This window comes from Palaemon carinicauda, chromosome 9 (genome assembly GCF_036898095.1).
Source record: "Palaemon carinicauda isolate YSFRI2023 chromosome 9, ASM3689809v2, whole genome shotgun sequence".
Classification (NCBI taxonomy): domain Eukaryota; kingdom Metazoa; phylum Arthropoda; class Malacostraca; order Decapoda; family Palaemonidae; genus Palaemon; species Palaemon carinicauda.
In genome coordinates, this window is record NC_090733.1 from 72,102,359 (window position 1) to 72,125,392 (window position 23,034).

General features: G+C 47.3%; 1 protein-coding gene across 3 annotated transcripts in view; it reads right to left on the reverse strand.

Annotated features, from left to right (window-relative positions):
- The window catches only part of INPP5E (Inositol-3-phosphate synthase), a 405,071-nt gene that overhangs the window by 363,226 nt on the left and 18,811 nt on the right, over positions 1-23,034 (reverse strand). The window contains exon 2 of one of the 3 annotated variants that reach the window (XM_068380073.1): positions 17,973-18,035. The exons of 1 other annotated variant lie outside the window; for it this stretch is intronic. In XM_068380073.1, coding sequence (XP_068236174.1) covers positions 17,973-18,035 — 63 coding nt within the window. Of the gene's footprint in view, positions 1-17,461; positions 17,754-17,972; positions 18,036-23,034 lie in introns of those variants that run through there. One more of the 3 variants, XM_068380075.1, reaches the window with a different exon arrangement.

The window sequence follows — 23,034 nt, forward strand, 5'->3', positions numbered from 1 at the left end:
TGGGAGACGTTGCTAGAGGGGGTTTTCGTACAAACGGGATCTTGTACCCCTCTCTGAGCAACTTCACAGATTGTGCATCTGCGCCTCTCTTCTCCCAGGTCTGCCAGAAGTTCTTGAGTCTGGCTCCCACTGCTGTCTGAAGAAGCTGGCAGTCAGACTCTGCCTTTAAAGGACTTGGTTCCTTTCTTTTTCCCACGTCTCCCTTCGGCACGAGCACCTCCTCTGCTGGAGGCTCTGCCACGAAAGGGCGGAATAAACCGGGACGCTGGAGTGTCCATCCTTGGTCTAGCTGACAAGGTAGGCAAAGGGGTGGCTTTGCGGGCAGAGGACGCAACCAGGTCATGAGTGTCCTTCTGTATCAAAGAAGCAGCAATCTCCTTAATCAAGTCCTCTGGAAAAAGGCACTTAGAAAGAGGAGCAAACAGAAGTTCGGATCTTTGACACGGTGTCACTCCAGCTGACAGGAAAGAGCAAAGGTTCTCACGCTTCTTGAGGACTCCGGATACGAACGATGCAGCAAGCTCACTAGACCCGTCACGTATGGCCTTGTTCATGCAGGACATGATGAGCAAGGAAGATTCCTTCTCAGTCGGGGAGATCTTCCTGCTCAAAGCTCCCAGACACCAGTCTAAAAAGTTGAAGACCTCGAAGGCTCTAAATATCCCTTTCAACAGATGGTCTAGGTCCGAAGGTGACCAGCCTATCTTAGAGCGTCTCATGGCTAGCCTGCGGGGAGAGTCTACAAGACTTGAGAAGTCGCCCTGGGCAGAGGCAGGAACTCCCAAGCCGAGAACTTCTCCCGTGGCATACCAGACGCTCGATCTGGAAGAGAGTCTAGCAGGGGGAAACGTAAAGGCTGTCTTCCCTAGACTCTTTTTGGACTGCACCCATTCTCCTATTACTCGTAAAGCTCTCTTGGACGAGCGTGCGAGGACGAGTCTAGTAAAGGCAGGCGAGGATGACTGCGTACCTAAAGCAAACTCTGACGGAGGAGAGCGCGGAGCCACAGACACAAACTGGTCCGGAAACATCTCTTTGAACAGAGCAAGAACTTTTCTAAAGTCCAAAGAGGGTTGCGTGGACTTGGGCTCGTCAAGGTCCGAATGTGGTTCATCAACGTGTGCCGCATCGTCATCATCAGAGAGTCCATCATCTGAGTATTGAGGAGGAAGCGGCAATGGAGTAGGTATCGGCTGGTTAGCTGAGTCCGGTCGCACGGGTGCACGCGTGACTGAACCGGACGCAACGTCATGGAACTGCTGCCCAGTCTGTGAGCTGGCAACAACCATAGCAGCGCGGGGACGCACAGCGTCTACTCCAGACTGTCTAGTCTGATGTGGGAGAGCAGTGGCAACCACACTGGGTTGCGGAGGTTGACGCACCGCGTCAAAACAAAACAACTCTGACGGTTGTTGTACCTCGCGAACGTCAACGGAAGGTTCCGTGCGTCGCTGAACGTCAACATGCGGCTGGCAGGGCACACTGGAACGCATGGGTGGCGGGACTCTCTCAGCTGGAGTGCGCAAGAAGGTCGCCTCAGCGTCCACAGGACGCACAACCGAGTGTGTGGTTGGTTGTAGGCAAGAGGCTGGTGCAGCAGCAACCTTCTCCGCACGAAAGTCCTGCATCAGAGACGTTAATTGGTACTGCATGGTCTGCAGCAAAGACCACTTAGGGTCTGCAGGAGCAGGTGCGGCGACAGACGGTGTAACTGCCTGAGGCGGTACCGCTTTGCCTCTCTTAGGAGGTGAGCAGTCATCGGAAGACTGCAGCGAGTCCGAACTGACCCAGTGGCTACAACTGGGCCGTTGGACTTGCGCGGAAGGGACCGACTTGCGCTTAAGAGGTCGTGAGACCTTGGTCCATGGTTTCTTATGAGAAACCTCTTCCGCAGACGAGGAATAAATGGGCTCTCTCGTCTTTGTGTGGGTGGAGCGATCTTGGGTAGATACGCCCGAAACCACGGAGGGAACGTCTGTTCGCTGATTAAAGCCTCTCGAACCCATTGGTCGTACGACATTGCTTCTCCCCTGGACTTGGGAGCTTGCAAGAGGTCCCGGACTAGGAGGACGACAGGCACGAACAGACGAACCCTCAAGCGCAACACTATCCACAACACTATCACTCACTTTACCACTTCCCACTGCACTTTTACACTTCAGCTCCTTGACGTCTGCCATGAGCTGGTTACGGTCACTAGCCAGGGACTCAACTCTCTCACCCAGACTTGGATGGCACGCATCATGTCGGCCATCGAAGGTTCCTGAGTGCCAGAAGGGGGATCGGGAGCAACCACTACAGGGGAAGGAATAGGTTGTGGGGCATGAGGAGAGGAAAAATCAACAGAACGAGATGAACTTCTCCTGACTCTATCTCTCTCTAGCCTACGTGTATATTTTTGGAATTCGATAAAATCGAATTCCGAAAGCCCAACGCATTCCTCACATCGATCTTCCAATTGACAGGTTTTATCCCGACAATTGGAACAAACGGTGTGAGGATCGATAGAGGCTTTCGGAAGACGCCTTGAACAGTCCCTAGCATTACACTTCCTGAATTTTGGGACTTGAGAAGGGTCAGCCATTTTGAATTGGTCAAAGGGGAATTCAAAAACTATCCAAAGTCATCAACAAATAATCCGATATCAAAAAAAGAATGCAAGGATTTATTGAAGAGAAAGCCTGCACAGCGAAAGCTCAAAACTAGAATAGTGTACTTCACCAAATAGTTGTGAAAACAAATCCAGTTAGCAACAGCGAATTAGTAGGTCTTGCCGGTAGCACGACAGAGAGAAAATTGAGTTCTTTGTTTACAATGAGTACTGAGTACCTGCACGACAGATGGCGCTGTTGAAGTACACCCCCTACCTGCATAGCGATCGCTGGCGGATTTTTTCCGTAGAGTTTTCTGTCGAGAAGCAGAGCTGCAGCCTATATAATCACCGGCTAAGTTAAATATTGAAAAATCCGTTTTTTGGGCTGAAATCATGTCATCCTGATGGAAGTTTACCAGAGAATTACTAGAAAGTACTGTATCTATGGATTTTCATAGGTGCCTTAACCTTGGGACAATTTTTCTATAGTCATCCAGACCATTGAGACATATGACCTTACCGTTATCCATCATTACCACTAATCATGGACAATGTTAGGGCTTCCTGCCCCCTGCAGGGAAGAGTCATACTAGATAGTAGAAAAGGGGTCTCAAGGTTCGCATATATTGTAGGATTAAACATAAGTATCAACTAGATATAAAAAAGTCTCGCGGTTTGTATATGTTGTCGGAACAACTAAGTATCAACTATATCCATTGTTTGTAAGCATTCAATAATATGAGGGTTACTTAGTTAAATAAGTAAGAGAACTCTGGCATATTTATTGTGCTAAGTGCAGGGCGAAATAAGATGCAATTACACTCTAATAGACATTTATTTCAAATAAGTGACCAAATGGAATAACGAGTGTAACATGTTAAGGGAATTATACGTACAACGTATACAGAAAAGATTTTCCTCCCTGAAAGGGAAGAAATGATGAGTGCCACTCTCAAATTTGAAAATTTTGATAAAATTTTCTAATATAATTTTCTGTAAATGTTGTTTAGTATCAACACTGTGTACTATGTACACACGGCACAAGTGTTATCTGTATAATTCCACACCTGAGATTTTGAACAGTCTTAGTGTCACCATGGTGACACCCACTTAAAAGGTATCGCACTGGAAGTGTCAACACCTTTTCACCCTAATTGATAGTCCCAATCAATTCACTGTTCATCGCAGCACTAGACGACAGGTTTTAATACACTACCTGCCGCCACCACGTAATGCTTCAGTTCATGCACTTGCTTTGCATAGTGTTTGTAGAACACTCTGGATGACTTCCATCCAGTATATGAGTGAAGACGCTCTAAGTCCATATACTGAAAAAATTTCAGTGATGAAGCAATTTTTCTTGGATCATGACCTGCGTGTGTACTGTCAGGATCTGCTCTGCGAATGAAGTAGGTGAGCTTCGCCCTCAGTTGTTTTAGGAATAAGTTTGATCCTGAAGTTTCTCCTTTGAAGAGCTGCCCTCCCCTGAAGTCTGAAGTTTTTCGAAAATAGACCTTTAGACACTACTGGACAGAGAGAGACATCTTCCTTCAGAGGACAGATTCTCCAGGGACCCCATCTCTTAGTGGGTAGCTCTCGTTCTTGGCGAGAAAGGTTGGATCAGGAAAGAGATTCAGTTCTCCCACTTCTGTGAACTGAATGTGGCCCTCATTTCTTGATAGGGCTACTATTTCACTAACTCTAGCCCCTGAGACTATAACGAACAGGAAAATAACCTTTTGGGTTAGAACCTTGAGAGAACAATCTTCATTGTTCACAGATGAAGCATAATGTAGGACCTTGTCCAAGGACCATGAAATGGGCTTTGGAGGAGCTGCAGGCCTAAGTCTAGCGCATGCCTTCGGGATCTTGTTAAGATTTCGTTTGTCAGGTCCACTTAAAAGACGTATAGAAGAGGTCTAGTCAGGGCTGACTTGCACGTAGTTATTGTGTTGGCAGCCAGACCTTGTTCATGAAGGTGGATAAAGAAGGACAGACAGAAGTCTATTGTAATTTCTTTCGGTCCTTTTGCTTTAACGAAAGCAACCCACTTTTTCCAAGACGATTCATATCGTCTTCTAGTTGTATTCTTCTAAGAAGTCTATACTGCCTTTTGAGATCCCAAATCTTTTCTTAACCGCTAAGGCGAGAAAATCATGAGATGAAGGTTTTGGGTTCTCTGTGATGAAGCGAAGACAGTCGACTTCTGAACCCGTTGAGATAGTGCTGGGTTGGGTAGAGGGACCGGCCTCAGCATCAGTTCTATCACTAGAGGGAACCAGTTGCTCTTGGGCCACTTGGGGGCCACTAGAGCTGCCGTTCCCTGGAAGGGTCTCAGCTTGTTGAGGACCTTCAGCAGGAGATTGGATGGAAGGAACAGGAAAATCCGGGTCCATTCGTTCCAACCGAGGGACATAGCGTCCGTTGTCTCCTCTAGAGGGTCCTCGTATGGGGCTACATATTGAGGTAGTTTCTTGTTGTCGCTCGTCGCGAAGAGGTCGATCTGCAGTTCCGGGACTTGTTCCAAGATGGAGGAGAATGAGTCTGCGTCTAGGGACCATTCTGAATCTATCGGCCTGAGCCTGGATAGAGCGTCTGCTATGACATTGCGGAACATTTTTAAGTGAACTGCTGATAAGTGCCATCTCTCTAGACAAAGGATGGCTAATATCACATGGTCGATATGGGACGATCTCGAGCCTTGTCAGTTCAGACATATCACTCTCACTTCGCTGTCCAAGATCAGCCTGATGTGGACTGATCTGCGAGGGGAGAGTTTTCCCAACGTCAAGAGGACTGCCATGGCCTCCAAAATGTTGATGTGAAAGGCCTTGAACAGATATGACCAAGTCCCTTGGAGTTTCCTTTGATGGGGGTGAACTCCCCATCCTTCTGTCGAGGCATCCATGTGGATGGTCATCGACAGCAGAGGTGGTTGCAAGGGCACGGTCCTCGTTAGGCTCTTGGCCTTCGACCACGGGTTAAGCAGTGATCGTAGTAAGGCCGGTATCGGTCATTTTAGATCTCTTCAAGCGTTTGATGCGTATCTTCTCCAGACTCCTGGCGCATCTTTCAGCTGTGCTCTTAGCACTGGGTCTGTTACTGCTGCAAACTGGAGAGAGCCCAGTACTCTTTCCTGTTGGCGTCTTGAGATCCTGTCGGATTTCAGTAGTCTCTTGACAGACCCTGCAATCTCCCTCCTCTCCCCTGAGGAAATGGAGAGACGGTGTGACCTCAGGTTCCAATGGATTTCCAGCCATTGAAACTCTTGAGCTGGAGAAAGTCGAGACTTCTTGAAGTTGATCTTGCATCCCGGATGTTCCAGGGACTGGATCACTTGTTTGAATGCTTGCAGACAAGCCGTTTCGGATGCTGCCCACACCAGCCACTCGTCCAGGTACGCTGCTACCTGAACACCTTCTAGGCGTAATTGTTGCACAACTGCGTCTGCAAGTTTCATGAAGATCCTTGGGGCTATGTTTAGTCCGAAGGGTATGGCTCTGAGAACATACTTTATCTTCTGTAACTTGAATCCTAGGTAGGAGGAGAGAGGGCGACTGACTAGAAGGTTCCAATAGGCATCTGCCAGGTCTATCGAGACTGTGAACGCCCCTTTGGTTAACAGGGTCCTTATGAATTGAAAGATTAACATCCTGAACTTACTGTTCTCTATGAACTTGTTGGGTGGCGACAAGTTCAGAATGACTCAGAGTTTGTCTGAGTCCTTTTTGGGAACACAAAACAGCCTTCCCTAGAATTTGATGGACTTTGCTTTCCTTATAACCCTGTATACTCAAGAGCTCTAAGGCATATTCTTCTAATGAGGGGATGGAGTGTTGGAAAAATTGAGGAAATGATGGTGGAGACTTGTTCCGTTTCCATCCTAGTCCAATCTTGATTAGGCCGTGGGCCCAAGGATCGAAGGTCCAACGATCCTGAAAATGTTGGAGTCTCCCTCCTACCGGAAGCATCTCATTGCTTCGATTGTCTGGAGGGTTTACCTCCTCGACCGCGTCCTCTCCTACCTCTTGAGGGATGTCTAGAGGAACCCCGTCTGGATCCTTTACCTTTCGACCGAAAGGTAGTGGTCTGCCTCTCAAACCCGGGGTTGAATGCTCGTGACTGGGCAACTAGCTGTTGAGGCACCACTTGGAAGGTGGTCTGTGTTTGGGCCATTACTTGGGGCACCGCGGTCATGGTGACTGTGGGATGTTGTTGAGCAGGCCGAGGGGGAAGTCTAGGCTTCTTCGTCTTCCTTTTAGGTTGGGGACCTACATCCGGGGAAGACTTCCTCTTTGAAGAGATGCCCCACTTCTGAAGAAGGTTCCTATTCTCCGTGGTGGCTTTCTCGACTACCTCTTTGACTACTTCGTTCGGGAAGAGGTCTTTACCCCTGATGTTAGAAGATACCAGCTTCCTGGGGCCATGTTTCACTGTTGCAGCAGCGAACACGAACTCCCTACAGGCTCTCCTAGCCTTCATGAAAGCATACAGGTCCTTTACTAGGGTGGCCATATGCATTTTGGCCAGAACCATGAGCATGTCTGGAGTACAACAATTTCACTACCCGCTTTCGGGAACAGCAAGCTACGCATCCTATCGTTAGGTAGGTATGGTCCCGGAGAGTTCTTCTGGAACCTTCTTACCCACTTGCGCGGCTTTTCTCGTGCTGCATCCCTCGACTCCGTTGACTTGGGGTCGTCGAAACCTTCGGTCACCAAGGTCCGGCAGATATTGCAGACTTGGGGGTCCCAGTATTGCAGGGTTTCGGTAATGATGGTGCAGGGGGCATGAGACCTGCATGCTTTGTGACCGTAGAAGTTCCTGCTCCTATGGTTGCAGAAGATCGCATCGCATTTCATCTGGGGTTCCTCCTGTAAAGAAAGGAAAATTAAATGAGTATGCGGTTGTTTATCTCACATGATAAACAGATATGCAAAATATTAATATTTTAACCATTATAGCTTAGGATAGTAAGCTAAAAAGAAATTAGGAAAGATATACTTGTGTATACTTTCCAGCCAATTACTGTGACCCCCCCCCCCCCCCCAATATTATGATTATAGAGTTTCCTGATCAGGGCAAACTCAAAAAAGAAGGGTTCTAACCTCTAGTGATAGAAAAAGTGTACTACCACTGACCCTTCTAAAACTCTTTAATATTGTGGGGTAAGTTATTAACTGATTTCTAATCAGAGTATTGAAGGAATTCTATTCTTTCAATATAGGATTGGTCTCAGCAAAAGACTGTGCAAGGATACACAAGGTATGTTGGAAAATAACTACTCTATAATATATACTATAGTTTTCTGTCTGCAGTATATACTATACTGCAAATATACTGGCTACTGTATAATCATATACTGTAGTTCAGCCAGCATGTTGCCGGCAGGGCTAGCACCTGGCGGCACAGTCCGGCCGGCGACATATCGCCGGCTGGGTAGTACCCAGTCGGCATGCCGCCGACTGATCAAGTACCTGAGGGCACCGGTCCAGCCGACATGCTGCCGGCTGGGTTAGTACCTGGTAGCACTAGCTGACAGAGAGAGAGAAAGCATGGAGTGAAGGGCTGCCTTATTAAAATGTATGTTTACAATAAATAAGGGTGTAAGTATATAACCTTACTGCCTTCCTCCAGAATGAGAGTTCAAATGGAAGGGGAGAATGCATCATTCAAGGTTCCATCCAGTTGCCGGCATTGCCGGTTTCAGGAATGTGGATGGAAGTCCAAGAGAGGACTGAAGAACACTCAGATGCAGAGGGGTCTCCCACCGGCAGGCGTCACAGCCGGCACAACCTTTCCCGGAGCCTTGTGTCCATAAGGGAAAGACTGAGTGACTAAACAGCTGCTTGTGTAGGAGCCCGGCCACCACCACAACCTACCCAGCAAGCGGTGAGATTGCAGGACAATGGCCACAAGATTGCGATAGCTAAGCCATTGCTAAAGGACAGAGAGGGGAAGGGAAAAGGGTCCTGTATCAAGTGTAGAAGAAGGCGGCAGGAATGCCGCCACTTCCACACAAGTGAAACATTATTTCAGTATCGGCGCCATCCTAGGCGGCAGAATATCTATTCTTCAGCCTAGGGTCTGCCGAAGCAGGACTAGTCTTTTAGACCGCAAGGGAGAAGGTGGCGGCATCATACCACCACTTCAAGTGCGGCCTAGGGAGGCTTAGCCTCCTATGTCGGCAGCTCTAAGCCGGCAGGGAAGTGACTACGTACTCACCTTGCCGCTCGGCCGCCGGCAGAAAGACTGAATACTCTGAGGTTCTGTCGAAAACCCAAGCCGGCATACTCGCCTACAAGAGTGGAATACAGAAAACACTAGCCTAGTCAAGCCTGAGAGAACTACTCTATGGCAAGAATAAGATAGGGTTGTCGCCTATGGCGGCACTCAGAGGGAAGAAGGGATTACCGTTAAATCTCCACCGGGGACGAGTATCGAGTTATATAATTAATTCTAGAAAATAAACTATCTCCTGTTGAATTGATAAAACGATACACGAGGGTAACCGGGGATAATGAAAGTATACTAAAGCGCATAGGCTAGATAGCCTAGAGCAAGGCGAGATCTCAGTTACCTAGATCACCGAAACTCTAACGTATACGATCGACATAAGGAAGAGGAAATTTGTATGCATAATGTATCTTTACTGGTTCAATTGTGCCTAAATAGCTTTCATAATTTATTAATCCTATTACCACCGGGAATGTCGTTCTTCTAACTAAATAACATATGCATAACAAACGACAGCGCCCATGGCGCATCCGGTGATCGGCCCAGCTCCTTAACACAATAAATTATTCTAATTTCACTGTGAAGGATGAGCTAAAAATTATACACTGTAAAGAATAAATACTCAACTTTCCAGAGGCAGAAGAAGCTGGAGATTGCATAATCAATCCTCACAAAAGCGATCAAAACGTTAGATCAACAGGGAAAACCACCGTGCGAATTCGCAACAAAAATAGGAATGAGCGCCATCTCTGATACTCGTAATAGTGCGGGAGGAAGGGTAACCTTGATAACGCCTCCCCTTCTGTTTTTCGCCACTCTTCCCCCTCGAAACGAAAACGCTATTCGGGGTGAAGATTGCTATGTGTCGTATCAAGACATACGTCCCCTGATATTATGCAATATCCTTAAGAAAAATTTTAAGGATATTCGCGCCAGGAGTTAGAATTCTGGAGACCTAAAGGTCAATTCTCTGGGAATATCACTGTAGCCAAATATGCCGTAGAAAGCTACCAATAGGAACCTTCCATGAAGACGACATGGCTTGAGCCCAAAAAGAGAAATTTTATTTCCAGTTTATCGTAAAGCTAAGTGTTGATATTTCCTGCCATTTGTAGATGCGTTTCCTAAAATTAAGTGTTAATGTTTTCTGTCATTTATAAATCTGTTTTGTAAAGTTAAGTGTTTACATTTTCTGCCACTTGTAAAAGTTTTCCGCCGTTTTCATCCTCCTCTACCGTCCCTTACTTCGCTCTCGGACATCGCCTCACTCCAAAGGTAAGGTTCCACACACTTGTTATTGTATTTTTACTGTTTGCTCTAATTAAACACTTCTTTTTCAGATTATTAATGTTAATTTATTATTAAATGATGGAAATACGGTACTTTTCCTATATTTAGTACTGTTTAGTGGTGCATATCCTTTTTATAATCATTTAATGTGGTGTTTTTCTAGGGTCTGGAATGAATTAGTCTATTAACATGTAAAAGACGACTCGCAACACGAAAAAATCACTTTACGAAAGCCCTTACGGAACCAATTAATTTTGTGCTGTGAGGCATTACTGTAGTGGGCTGTGAACGTATTCTGACGTTTCCACAACCCTGTCTGTAGAACCTGCATCACTGAGAAATTTTTCATGAAGGCCAGGAATGTAGCTACGCCTCTGACATCATGAGCTCTGGGGTGACGTGAAGGTGGAGGGTCCGGATTCAGGGCATGGTCTATGACCTTGCGAATCCAAGCAGAGATTGTGTTCAAAGTAACCCTCCTCTTGTTCCTCCCTGTGCTGACAAAAAGTGCAGGCACACGAGGACAGGCTGCAACTGTTCTCTTGAGATACAGCCTCATACTCCTCACTGAGCAGAGTAAGAGATGATCAGGGTCATCTGTTATGGAGCGGAGACTCGAAATCCGGAAAGTCGAATCGGGGATCCACCACTCCCAGATTCTGAGTCTTGGCAACAAACTCATGGACGAAGCTGAACGTTACCTCAGACTGAGGACAAGTAAGTTTGTGACTAGGTATGAATAAAGAAAGTTTTAGCAATGAGGAAATGTCCATTCCGCTGAGTCTAAGGACGAGGCTTAAGGCTGAGCGGTAACCTTTACTGCTGAGACTGAAAGGCGCACTTCTTCACGCAAATACACGAGGAACCCCACTATTACTTGAATAATAGCATCGAGAGGAGAGATACCCCTTCCACGACACCAATTACAGAAGACTTTCCACTTTGCCTGGTAGAAAGCTGCTAATGATTACTGCAGGTATCCAGACATCCAGCTCGCAACTTATTGCGAAAATCCTCTCCAAGTGAGAAGATGCTGGATAGTCTCCAGGCGTGAAGTTGTAGCGAAGCTATGGCTTTGTGGAATATGTTGGCACGTGGTTGTATGAGCTGATTGTTTCGTGGAGGGAGTTCTCTTGGAGACTTCGTCAGTAGTTGCTGAAGGTGCAGAAACCATTCTGCATGATGCCATAGCAGAGCTATAAGTCATTGAGAGGTTGACCAATGTTTTGGCCTTGTTGATTACCCTCCTCATCAGACAGAAAGGGAGGAAAGGTGAAGACATCGATGATGTCCTACTGTTATTGGAATGGATATTGCCAGATAGCCTCGGAATCTGGGACTGGGGAGCAGAACAACGGGAGCCTGAAGTTCAGGGCCATTGCAAAGAGATCCACAGTTGGAGAACCCCATAAAGTCAGGACTTTGTTGGCTACTAGATGATCCAAAGACCACTCGGTACTCACTATTCTGAGATGCTCTGCTCAGGTTGTTGGCGAGCACATTCCTTTTACCTGGAATGAAGCATGCAGATAGTGGTAAAGAGTGAATCTCGGCCCATCTCAGTATCTCTATTGCTAGATGGGATAGGGGCTGCAAAAAAAGTGCCCCCTTGTTTGATGATGTAAGCCACTACTGTGGTGTCGTCGCTCATCACCACCACTGAGTGGCGCACCAAGAACTGGTGGAACTGTGCAAGGGCCAGGAAGACGGCCTTCATCTCTATGAGATTTATGTGGAGGTATTCTTCTAACTGACCAGAGGCCTGAGGTCGTGTGGTGCAGCACGTGGGCCTCCCACCTTTTTTTGTTTTGAAGCTTCTGAGAACAGCATTAAATCTGGGGGGAAGACGAGAAGATCCACTACCTTTCGTAGAATCTCGTCTGACACGCACCATTCGAGGTCCGTCTGTTCCGCTGCTCCCTTAGGAATCAGGATGTCCGGGGAGTCGAAGGTCTGATTCCAGTTGGAAATGAGTCGCCACTGGAGAGATCGAATCATGAGGCGACCGTTGGAAACTACACGGGCCAGAGATGAATGGTGCCCGAGGAGACATAGCCACGATTGGGCTGGAGGTTTTCGACAGAAAAAAGGGTCTTGCGACCTTTCTCAGCCTCATTATCCTATTATCTGATGGGAATGCTTTGTGGGGATTGGTGTCTATTATCATGACTAGGTATACCAGTCTCTGCGTAGGAAGCAGGGAGGACTTCTTGAGGTTTATCATGATCCCCATATCTTGATGAAGCCTCAGAAGTTTGTCTCGATGCTGAAGAAGGGTTGACACCGAATCCGCTAGGATTATAGCCAGTCGTCCAGACAACGGAAGAGACGGATGCTAATCCTGCGTGCCCACAATGACACTGGGGCGAAACTTTGGTGACGACTTCTGGTGCTGTGGAAAGACCAAAGCAGAGCACCTTGAGCTGGTATTTCCTGTCATCTAGGGTGAATCTTAACTACTTCCTTGAAGATGGATGGATTGGCATCTGGAAGTACGCGTCCTTTAGGTCCAGTATGCATATGAAGTCCTGTGGTCTTACCGCTTGTCTGACTGTGTCTGCCTTTTCTATGCTGAACGGAGTTTGCTTGACAAACTTGTTCAGAGCTGAGAGGTTGATGACAGGTCTCAAGCCTCCAGACGCCTTTTTCACAAGAAAGAGTCGACTGAAAAAGCCTGGGAACCCGTCAAAAACCTCCTGGAGAGCACCCTTCTTCAACAGGGTCTGGACTTAAAGCCCCTTTGCTGATCCCATCACAAAGGGGTATAATATTGTCACTGGATTCCTGATCACGGGTGGGAGAGATGTCATGAAAGGGACGCGATACCCTGAACGAATCACGGAGACTGCCCAGGGTTCGGCCCCAAGTTGCTTCCACCTGTTCCAGCAACTTTGTAGGCATCCCCCACTGGCAGACATGCAGGGGGAGTGCCTACCCTAGCGTTTGCAGCCTCGGCCGCTCCCTCTAGGATGTTTTCTTCCCCTGGAGGACTTTGTGCCTTTCCTGTCCTTCGATGGAAAGAGCTTCTTAGACACTACTGGTTTTGCTGCTGTCTTCTTCATAAAGGTCTTGATTGGACAGGATTTCTGAGCAGCTGGTGATTCCTAGGGCTTGGATGTCAAAGCCCTATGGAGGAGGGAATCCTGGTGAGACTTCCTCCATCTTTTAGCAGCGAGTTCCACATCTTTTGGCTCAAAAAGGAAGGATCCCTCTAGAGAAGTGTTCCTGAGCCTAGCTATCTCAGCATTCAGGACATGCTGATCGAATCTCTAAGACACCGTAACTCAATGTTTCAGGATGGTGTTCGCCTATAAGCTCGAGAGTTGATGGGCGAGAAACTCGATGGTGTGGGTACCCAAGAGGAGGAAAGTTTCTAGAGCTTTCCTGGTACGTTCCTTGGAAAAAAATCCTCGGTCCGTACCAGGATTCCCAACCAAAGATCAAGCCTCACAGCAGCCTGCATGGCATAATTCATGACTTTTTCCTGGTTGAGGATCTCAGCTGCCGAGTCCATGACCTGACGGCTGGAGAGCCTCTCACGAGAGACCCCCTTGGTGAGCTCTTCGAGAGAGTGGTGGAGTGGAAGAACTGGACGAGGCTCGTCCAAGACCTCAAAGTATCTCCTCTGCTGGACTCGAAGAGGTGAGAGGAGCTTGGTGGTAGAGCCGGAACGTTGAGAGATGGAGAGATTGGAAAGGTCTTGGGTGATCTTTGCCTGGGCACTCTTTACCCCCCTTGAGTCCAGGGCAAGGCTGCACTGGTCTTTGAGGGCTTCTGAATGTCAAAGACACGATCTAAGACCGTGTCTGCCCTCTTGTGGGGGAGTCTCTGAGTCGGAAAACCCGATGAGTACCCTGATGAGAATCAGGACTTGCCAGAAGGCATGTTCTGACTCTTTCTGCTCCCCTTCTGAAGTGGGACTAGCAGCGAAGTCTCCTTCTTCCACCAACAGAAAGCACCTCTCGGGGCGATTCGTGAACATCCCTAGAGTGACTGGTGGTTACTGTAGTCCTGGAGGTCCTTGAATAGAACATTGGCAGTCTTACAATCCTTAGATTCCTTCCGGGGAAAGAGATAGGGCTCTAGCATCGAAGGCCGGTTGGAGTTGTCCTTCCTGATTTCGGCTGGAGGTGGAGAGCTCACTGTGCTAGGGGAACCTTTCTCTGAAGGTGGGAGGAAGAAAATCCATCCCTCGCGAGGCTCCCTTAGCAGAGGTGAGGCAGGAGAGCGAACGGAAGGAGAGTCCGGAAGGACAGGCCTGGATGGCCTAACAGGAGTCAATTTCACCCTAGGAGATGTCACCGCATCTGAGACTCCTTTTTTCCTCTTCAGGGGAGAAGAATCCGAGGCTCTTTGCGAGGTCACAGAAGAGCGAGATGAAAACGCAGGCCCGAAGGCGTGCACAATTGCTCAGACCATGGCATTGAACCAAGGCTGCTTGCTGATGGTGACACTGTCAGAAAGCCCTCCTGAAGAGAAAGGAACCAAAGGTTCCCTGTGATAAGTCTCGAACGATGGGTGATGCAGTGGGTCCAATTTCGAAGATGGTATCTTCTGTATTTTGAACCCTTCTGTGGAGCCCTTTCCCTCTTTACCCGAAGGCCCTGCTGTAATGCATTTGGGGGGATGGGAATGGGGTGACGATGACTTGTCAAAACACATACAGTACCTTCCTGTTCCTTTTGACTGCAAGATTTCCTTGACGGAGAAACTTGTTCCCCTGTAGAGCACTTACGCGCAGGAGAGCTGGTGCGTTGGATAACGCTGGCGAGCCGGGGAGTGCTGATGCACCAGAAAGCGTTAGCGAGCTGGGGAGCGCTGATGCGCATGAGAGCACTGTCAAGCTGGAGAGAGCTGGTGTGTAAGCGAGCAAAGATGCGCAGATGTGCTCATGCGAGCAAAGATGCGCAGATGTGCATAGGCGAGCAAAAATGCGCAGATGTGCGCAGGTGAGCGCTGGCAAGCTGGGGAGTGCTGGCAAGCTAGAGAGCGCTGGCGAGCTGTAGAGCGTCGACGAGTTGGGGGGGGCTGACAAGCTGGAAAGCGCTGGTGCGCAAGAGTTCCGGCGAAGGGGAGAGCGGTGGTGCGCGTTGGCGAACTGGAGAGCGCTGACGTGCAGGAGAGCGTTGGCGAGCTAGAAAGCACTGAAATTTGGGAGAGAGCAGATGTGCAGGAGAGCGTTGGCGAGCTGGAGTGCACTGAAATGTGGGAGAGAGCAGATGTACAGGAGAGCGTTGGCGAGCTGGAGAGCACTGACATGTGGGAGAGAGCAGATGAGCAGGAGAGCGCTACAGAGCAGGTAAGCGCTGTCGAAATGGAGGGTGCAGGGGCACTGGCGAGCTGGCAAATGTTGGCATTTGTTAAGGAGCAAACGCGCTGGAGAACGCTAGCGATCAGGAGATCGTTGGGGTATTGGAGAGCGCTATTGCGCTGGATGGCGCTGATGCACTAAAGAGCGCTAACGCGCTTGAGAGCACTGACGCGCTAGAGAGCGCTGACGCACTGGAGAGCGATGACGCGCTGGCGAGCGTTGACGCGCTGGAGAGCATTGACGTGCTGGGCGCTGACAAGTTCTTGGTGAGCGGTAGTGCACTGATGGGCACAGGCATGTTAGAGAAGGTCTGAAACGCTGGGTAGGGCGGAGCGTTCCCAAAGGCGGGTGATGTTTGGACACATCACGAGCAGGCAGGTGTGGAAAAGGATTCAGGAATAAAGGCAGGAGGTCAGAAGGTCGGAAAGAAGCAGGAGATCGCCGTGTTGGAAGTTTGGGAACATGGATGTGCCCTTTGGAAGAGTGAACATCCTCCGAAGGGGATCGCACGCGATCCACAGAAGAGTCTAAGGCCGGAGTCTGAGGACTAGCGGCAGCATCGTCAGGAGAAGCTCCAGGAGAAGACGAAGGTCGAGAGACAGAAGGTGATGGAAGTGAAGGCTCCTCTGCTGGGGAAGGCTGCAAAGACAAGGCTGAAGAGCCGAAGAGCACCTTTTCACTGATGGTGAAGGGACACCTCCAAGGTGAAGTGTAGGGTGAGATTTGTGAGATCGAAGACGCCCTCTTGGGGCTGGTAGATCAGCAATCTGACCTTTAGAAGCAGCAGTCCTCCGCAAAGGAGTCTCTGTGAGTGAACTCTTCCTCCGAGGAGAAACACTTGCAGGAGAGACAGACGAAAGATTTTGCTTTCCCCTCGAAGGATGATCAGGAACGGAGGAAGCGCCGTCGGCAGCAACAGATGAAGAGTCTGAAGAGCAGAAGCATCCACACCAGCTGCATAAGATGCCTCAGACACCACTACGTCGACACACGACAGAGGATCCATCTCCGAAGTCAATGATGGCTGCGCACTAGCACCAAGGATGATGATCTCCAGCAAGGAGTCCTTGGAGGTGGACCAGGAAGCCCCAAGGACGACCACACCTGAATAAAAACAGAAAGACACAAGGCCTCACCCAAGGGGAGAGGTGGGGCTGCTTTGCTAGTGGAAGCAATACCATCTCTCGAGGACCGGGGTTGACCATCAATTGAAGGGCCTACACTACTACTCGACAGTCTCTCAGAAGAGGCCGATCGAGTAGGAGCTTCAGAGGAAGGTCGGGAAGCGGAAGAAGCAGCCTCAGGTTTTTTCCTTTTCGAAGAAACCTTCGAAGGAGAAATATCCCGCTTTGACTTCTTCTTCTGCCGGCGCCCAAACCTTTCCCACTGAGAGGCAGACCACTCCAGACACTCACTACACTTATTTTCACTATCACACCGTTGACCTCTGCAGGCGGGACAAAGGGTGTGACGATCAGTGTCCATGTGCGACATAAAGGTACCGCAGGACCGGCCTTCAAGTCCTGGGCAGGTATGCATGGTCGGCAGAAGTCAACGCAAACACACACTAATAAATATAAAGCACAAACAAAAAGCATAAATGGCAGCCCAAAATAATTTGGTGAGGATGAAGAACGCCACAGAGAGACCGTTCACCATCTGAGCCAAAAGCAAAGTGAGTTAAATCCCAGGTGTGAGAGTGGGAGCGGTAGAAATTTACCCCCCTCCCACCCCCCCCCCCCCTACTAACTAGCAGAATGGGTAGTTAACCATCACTAAATTTTAATGATTCGTCCTTCCAGCTTCGCCGAAAATAAAACCCTTAATAAATAACGAAGGTTTATATTCGTTACAGAACTATATGAAATTCAATTCTACACATTGTTTGTCTTAGATGAGAACTTTAAATTGTGGAATTGCATCTTAAGAATTCAATTTACTTAAAAATACTGTATAACATAAAAATAGCAATCTGAATCATAAGATAAAAGATTTTCCAAGTAAAATATTTAGAATTTGGGTCTACTTACCATAAACATATCACATACCTCGGGATTTTGTTAGTGGGGTAATTTCACATTCATCAGAACTGTTAACAGAGCCTTCTCTTGTAAAACTGACTTGTCATCATTTTGATGAGCTGTTGCCATTCTTCTGACCAAACTTATGACCTTAATTTTTCCTTGAACTAAACATGTATTTTTCTGTTTTTACTCACAAAGACACTGAAACTGGATTCAAGGCACGAGTGACACTATACTATAGTTAAAAAGTATAATATTCGTTGAAAATGTATTCTGACTATTGGCATGAAGTTTTAGTTTACAATCCTTTTTGTCCACTTCTTAAAGCTAAGAGGAAGAGCTCTTCTCCATCATGACATTCATTTAACTGAAAAACAGGTAAATACATGGGTTCAGTGCAAAGGGATCATGCTATAAAATGGTGAGCATCTATTAACTTGGGGAGGCTTGAGTGAAGGCTTTCATTATTTCTACAGCTTGGTGCAAAGAGCAAAGTAAGTGAACCAGAACACATTACCTCCTTTACAGAAGCAGAAGCAGTTAAGGATTTTGAAGTCTCGTAGTTACTTTCACAGGACTTCTAAGTACAAAAATAGAAGTTCTCATAATATCACCATTATCTATTTTAACTTCATATCATAATATAAATAAGGCCTTTCAAGTTACTTTCACTGGATTTCAAAGCGAAAAACATGTACAATTTCATATTACCATTTTCTATTAAATCCAGTTATACAGTTATTATAATATCAATGAACGGTCTTCATTAAAAATAATTTTCTCCTAAGTACTTTGAGTGTTTTAATTAGGCAAATAATGTGAGACAAAAAATAGTTAAAGCATTTAAAATAATGTAGCCACATGTAATGATTTTTTGCAAGTAACATGAGAGTTTATAATGTACTAATAACAAAAAAAAATCCTAAAATTAACAGTAAAATATTCTTAGGTATAGCAGCTGTAAAGGATCCAGGAAAGTCCTTTCTATCATACTTATGTTTAATAGATACAATCCACAGTCATTTACCTCCACCTTAAAATATAAAATCATGAAAGCATGAACTGACGAGTTTCAAATCTTTTACAGAGATTGGATGTACACAAATTCTACAACTGGGTGTCTCTCATTTCACCCAATGTTTGCATATACCATTTTGTTTGACTTTCTGTATTTACGCCACAAGTATCGAAGTCATAAGATCACTGGAATGCCGTTAAAAGAACAAAAAATATGTTACTTTACTATAAATAATAATTAAAGGATATAAAATCTGGAGCTAAGACCAAAGGAGGATTCCCTAGAAAGGGGATCTTGTAACCCTCCTTCAAGATCTGTATAGACCATTGCTCTGTTCCTCTCTTCTCCCACGCTTGCCAGAAGTTGAGTAGTCTGACTCCTACTGCCTGAAGGCGAAAGCAGTCAGACTCTGCTTCGCCCTGATCTGAAGCCTCTCCTCTTATTCCTTCTTGCATCAGGTCTGGAGCTACCTCTGCTGGAAGACCTCCCTCGAAACGGCTGGGAAAACTTGGGAAAAGAAGTTTCTTCCTTAGTTTTGCAGCTGGCAAAAGAAGATGGTATGGCTTTTCTGGCTGTATTAGAGACCAGGTCTTGAGTAGCCTTTTGAGCTAAGGCCGACGATATTTCCTTAATTAGTACTTGTGGGAACAACAAGGGAGAAAGAGGCGCATATAATAGCTCAGATTTGTGGAAAGGAGTAACCCCCAGAGAAAGAAAAGAGCATAACTTATCCCTTTTCTTTAGAATGCCTGCAGAAAAGTGTGCTGCCAATTCATTGGATCCATCCCGCAAAGCCTTATCCATACAGGACATTAAATGGACTAAGGCAGAGGTATCCCCTTCTTTAAAAGTTGCAACTTTTTTACCCAATGCTCCTAAAGTCCAGTCCAAGAAGTTAAAAACTTCAAAGGCTCTAAATATGCCCTTAAGCAGATGATCCATCTCTGATGTAGACCAGAAAATCTTGGTCTTCCTCATGGCCGACCGACGAGGAGAGTCTGCAAGGCTTGAGAAATCTCCCTGGGCAGAGGCAGGTATCCCCAAGCCGAGAACTTCTCCTGTCTCGTACCAGATACTAGACCAAGAGGCTAGTCTAGCTGGAGAAAACGCGAAAGCCGCTTTCCCTACGTCTTTCTTGGATTGCATCCAGTCACCCATCAGTTTTAGAGCCCTCTTAGACGATCGTGATAAAACCATCTTGGTAAATCGAGCCTTCTTTGACGCCTTCCCAAGAGTAAACTCGGACGGTGGCGAACGGGGAGCGACTGGTAAAAGAAAGTCTGAGAATTCCTCGGTAAAAACTTTCATAAGTTTTTTCAAGTCAGCAGAATGACGAAAAGAAATAGAGTCTTCGTCTTCTGAAACTTCCTCAAACTCCACACGAGAAAGCTGACCTTCGATGTCCTTCTCTGTTATAGTTCCATCGGGAGCAACAGGGTTGGGAGCAGTACCCTTCTCGAGAAGATCCTGAGTTCTGACAGCAACAGAAACTGGATCCTTACGAATATTATCAAGCAGGCATGTTACTTGCCGCTCAGCCAAACGCTTGCGATCAACGCGATCGGAACTAATGAGTCCCTGAACGTGAACTGCGTTAGAATCAACATTATCTAGGGGAGTATAAGCCTCATCGTCATAATCAAGACTAACTTTTGAAGCGTCTAAAATATGGTAAGAAGTAGGGCGTTCAGGATCGTGTTCTGAAAGGTGCTTGCCGTCGCTTCCTGACAAGCATTCAGCGCTGCGAACCGCTTGCCACTCTACGACCTGTTCAGCTGTTTGTCGCTCGGAAACACGTCCTGGAGGACGTTCACTAAGGTATCTTGAAGAGCGGTAGACGTCCTGAGAACTAGGACGTTCGACAGCCTGTTTCGCAGGACGTTCGGCAGCCTGTTTCGCAGGACGTTCGACAGCCTGTTTCGTAGGACGTTCGACAGCCTGTTTGACAGGACGTCTGACGTCTCTCTTTGAAGGACGTTCGAGCAAACGATCTGACTGCATGACCTCTATGCGCTTGTAAGGATGTTCTGCACCTCAAAGTAAAGCACGTTCGACATTAGGGCTGTCAACTGCGGACTTAGCTGATCGTTCAGGATCACATCCTAAAGGACAATCAATGTAGCTAGCAGGAAGTTCAGAGCCTCGAATAGGAGGACGTTCGAGATCATGAACCACTGCACGCTTAAGACTACGCTCGGAACACGTCCTACAGGACGTTTCAAAACATGCTGAACAGACCGCTCGCTATCTCGATCCTAACAATAACTGTCATGTGTGTCAGCTTAGGGCTTGTCGCTACGTTGGTAGTTCTGCATGAACGACGAGAGCCTGTTTTGCATCTCTTGTAGCATGACAAAATTAGGATCTGAACGTTGCGATATTGGTGATGACACCACAACGTTCTCCTCATCGCTCAGGCGTACAGAGCGCCTGGATGGTGAAAACCAGTCTGAAGGCTGCGTGGGAGCCTGTATCCAGGTTAAGCCTGGTCCTGACAACTGCTTAGTAGGATCCTTGGTAGCGTCCGACATCCTAGCAGGACGTTTAGTAGGAGAACTTTCAAACGACTCTGGTGTATCCCAATGGTTACAGCCAGGCCGCGAACTAGCAGGACGTTGGTTGGCCTTATCAAAGGTCCTCTTAAGAGGTCAGGAAGCAAGCTTCCAGCCTCTTTTAGGCAAAGCGTCATCCGAAGACGACGAGAAACACTTAACCTCACCTTTCCATTAGTGAGGGTGAACGTCCTGGGAAACACCAACAGGTACGTTTGAGGGGACGTCTGCTTGTGTTTTAAAGCCATGAGTGAGACGTTGAGGGAGACCCATAGGGTACGTCTCTCTTTTGGTCGAGCGTCACATTGTGAAAGATCTGTCTTCGGGATCAGGGGAAGATCTGCAGTTCAGAGACACCTGTCCCATATAAGGCTGCATTACCCTGCTACGGGTAATAGGTTCAAACTCTATGGAAAGCAACGATTGGAGGAGATGCTCGATGGATGAGCAAAGGTCTTCCTTTGCCAAAGCCTAAGAGCATGATTCCCTTCGTTGGCAATTTTTGAGTGCATGAGTAAAATAGCACTCTTGAGAAGAGAAAAACAAAAAATGACCACTTGACTCTCACCACGGAGTATCTAGTGGCAAAGGAAGTCTGTAATGGGTTCTCCAGAGCCGTAGGCGTGCCACTGTATGTGACTCGATATTTAGGCATCTTGCCGACGAGCCTGGACCAAAGCTCTAGTTGAGTCCCTTAATTAGACAAGTCCAACTATAAGTCTGCACAGAACTTCGGAGAAGCCATCTATTCCTTTCCCAAGACAACTGCTTGCAAAAAGATCACTGCTTGTCATTGATATTCATTTCGCTTCCCGAAGGAAGACTCCTGCAGAAGGGGTGGAGTCTATAAAATCCAAACCCGTGGACAGGATACTCCGAAGGAGAGACCACATAGGAGCAGGAAGTGTTTTCCTGCAAATGGGAAACCAACGAATCACCGTCATTCCCCCCGGCACTTTCCTGAAGAAAGAAGGTGCCTACTAAGGGATTAAGAGACGGTATCATTCGTTCTCTGATCATAGTCCTAAGGCCATATGGTCCTGTATGTGGCCTCCCCCGCCTTTTCATTCATGCCTCTATAGGAAGCATCAAATCCAGAAGAACGAGGAGATCTACTCCTAGGAGAGATTCTCGTCAGGCAGTCTTTTAATTAGGACTGTTACTTGCTCAAGTCTTGTAGAGGACCAAGAGAAGGATGATCCTTAGTGCCGAGGGACCTGTGACCCGGCTAGTTCTCAGAGGTCGCACTCGACAGGGACTAATACGGTCTTGTCGGACCTGCGGAAGTTTCTACAAGGTAATGACACAGTCTATGGATATCCTTATAGGATATGACCTTCGATTACTCGAATTATAGATCGATGTAAACAGAAGATGTCTCGCAGGAGTTTGAGACTTTAAAACCAGTCAGTAGGCCGAGGTCTTACAGACGAGGGCCGAGCCTATATAGGAGGCTAACTGGTTGATCGCAAAACCTTCCCTCGCATGACAAGGTTTGAAGGTTAAGTTTGTCTCACGAGGAGAGACTAAAAGTAGAGACTACTAACCGACGAAGCATGGCTATATTACGGCGTCCCCCGTCTTCCTATATCAGATGTTGCAATCATGAGGAAGAAGATAAAGACTGCTTACCATTTTCTAGAGGAAGATAGAAGATACAAGACAATATCCTTGTTGCTAAGTCTGGACTCTTTTTCTTTAGCGAAAAGACGTGACCCAATTATTTCAAGCTCGTGGGAGGGGTTCTCTTATAAGAAAGGAATATATTCATTCCCAACCATTCCAGCCTGGCCTAAGAAGGAGCTCCAATTACGGGAGAAAATCCTCGTCCGACTTCATGAACAAGCCTGAGTTTCAAGAAGTGTAGATAAAAGATGTTTCCCCAGAACAGAAGCAGATGGAGGTTGAATGTGTTTCCTCTAAGATCTGAGGGCATAAGGGCCAACAGGGATTGGGATAACACAGATTTTCAATATCCTCTGTTATTCCTGTTATGTCACCTGTCTAGG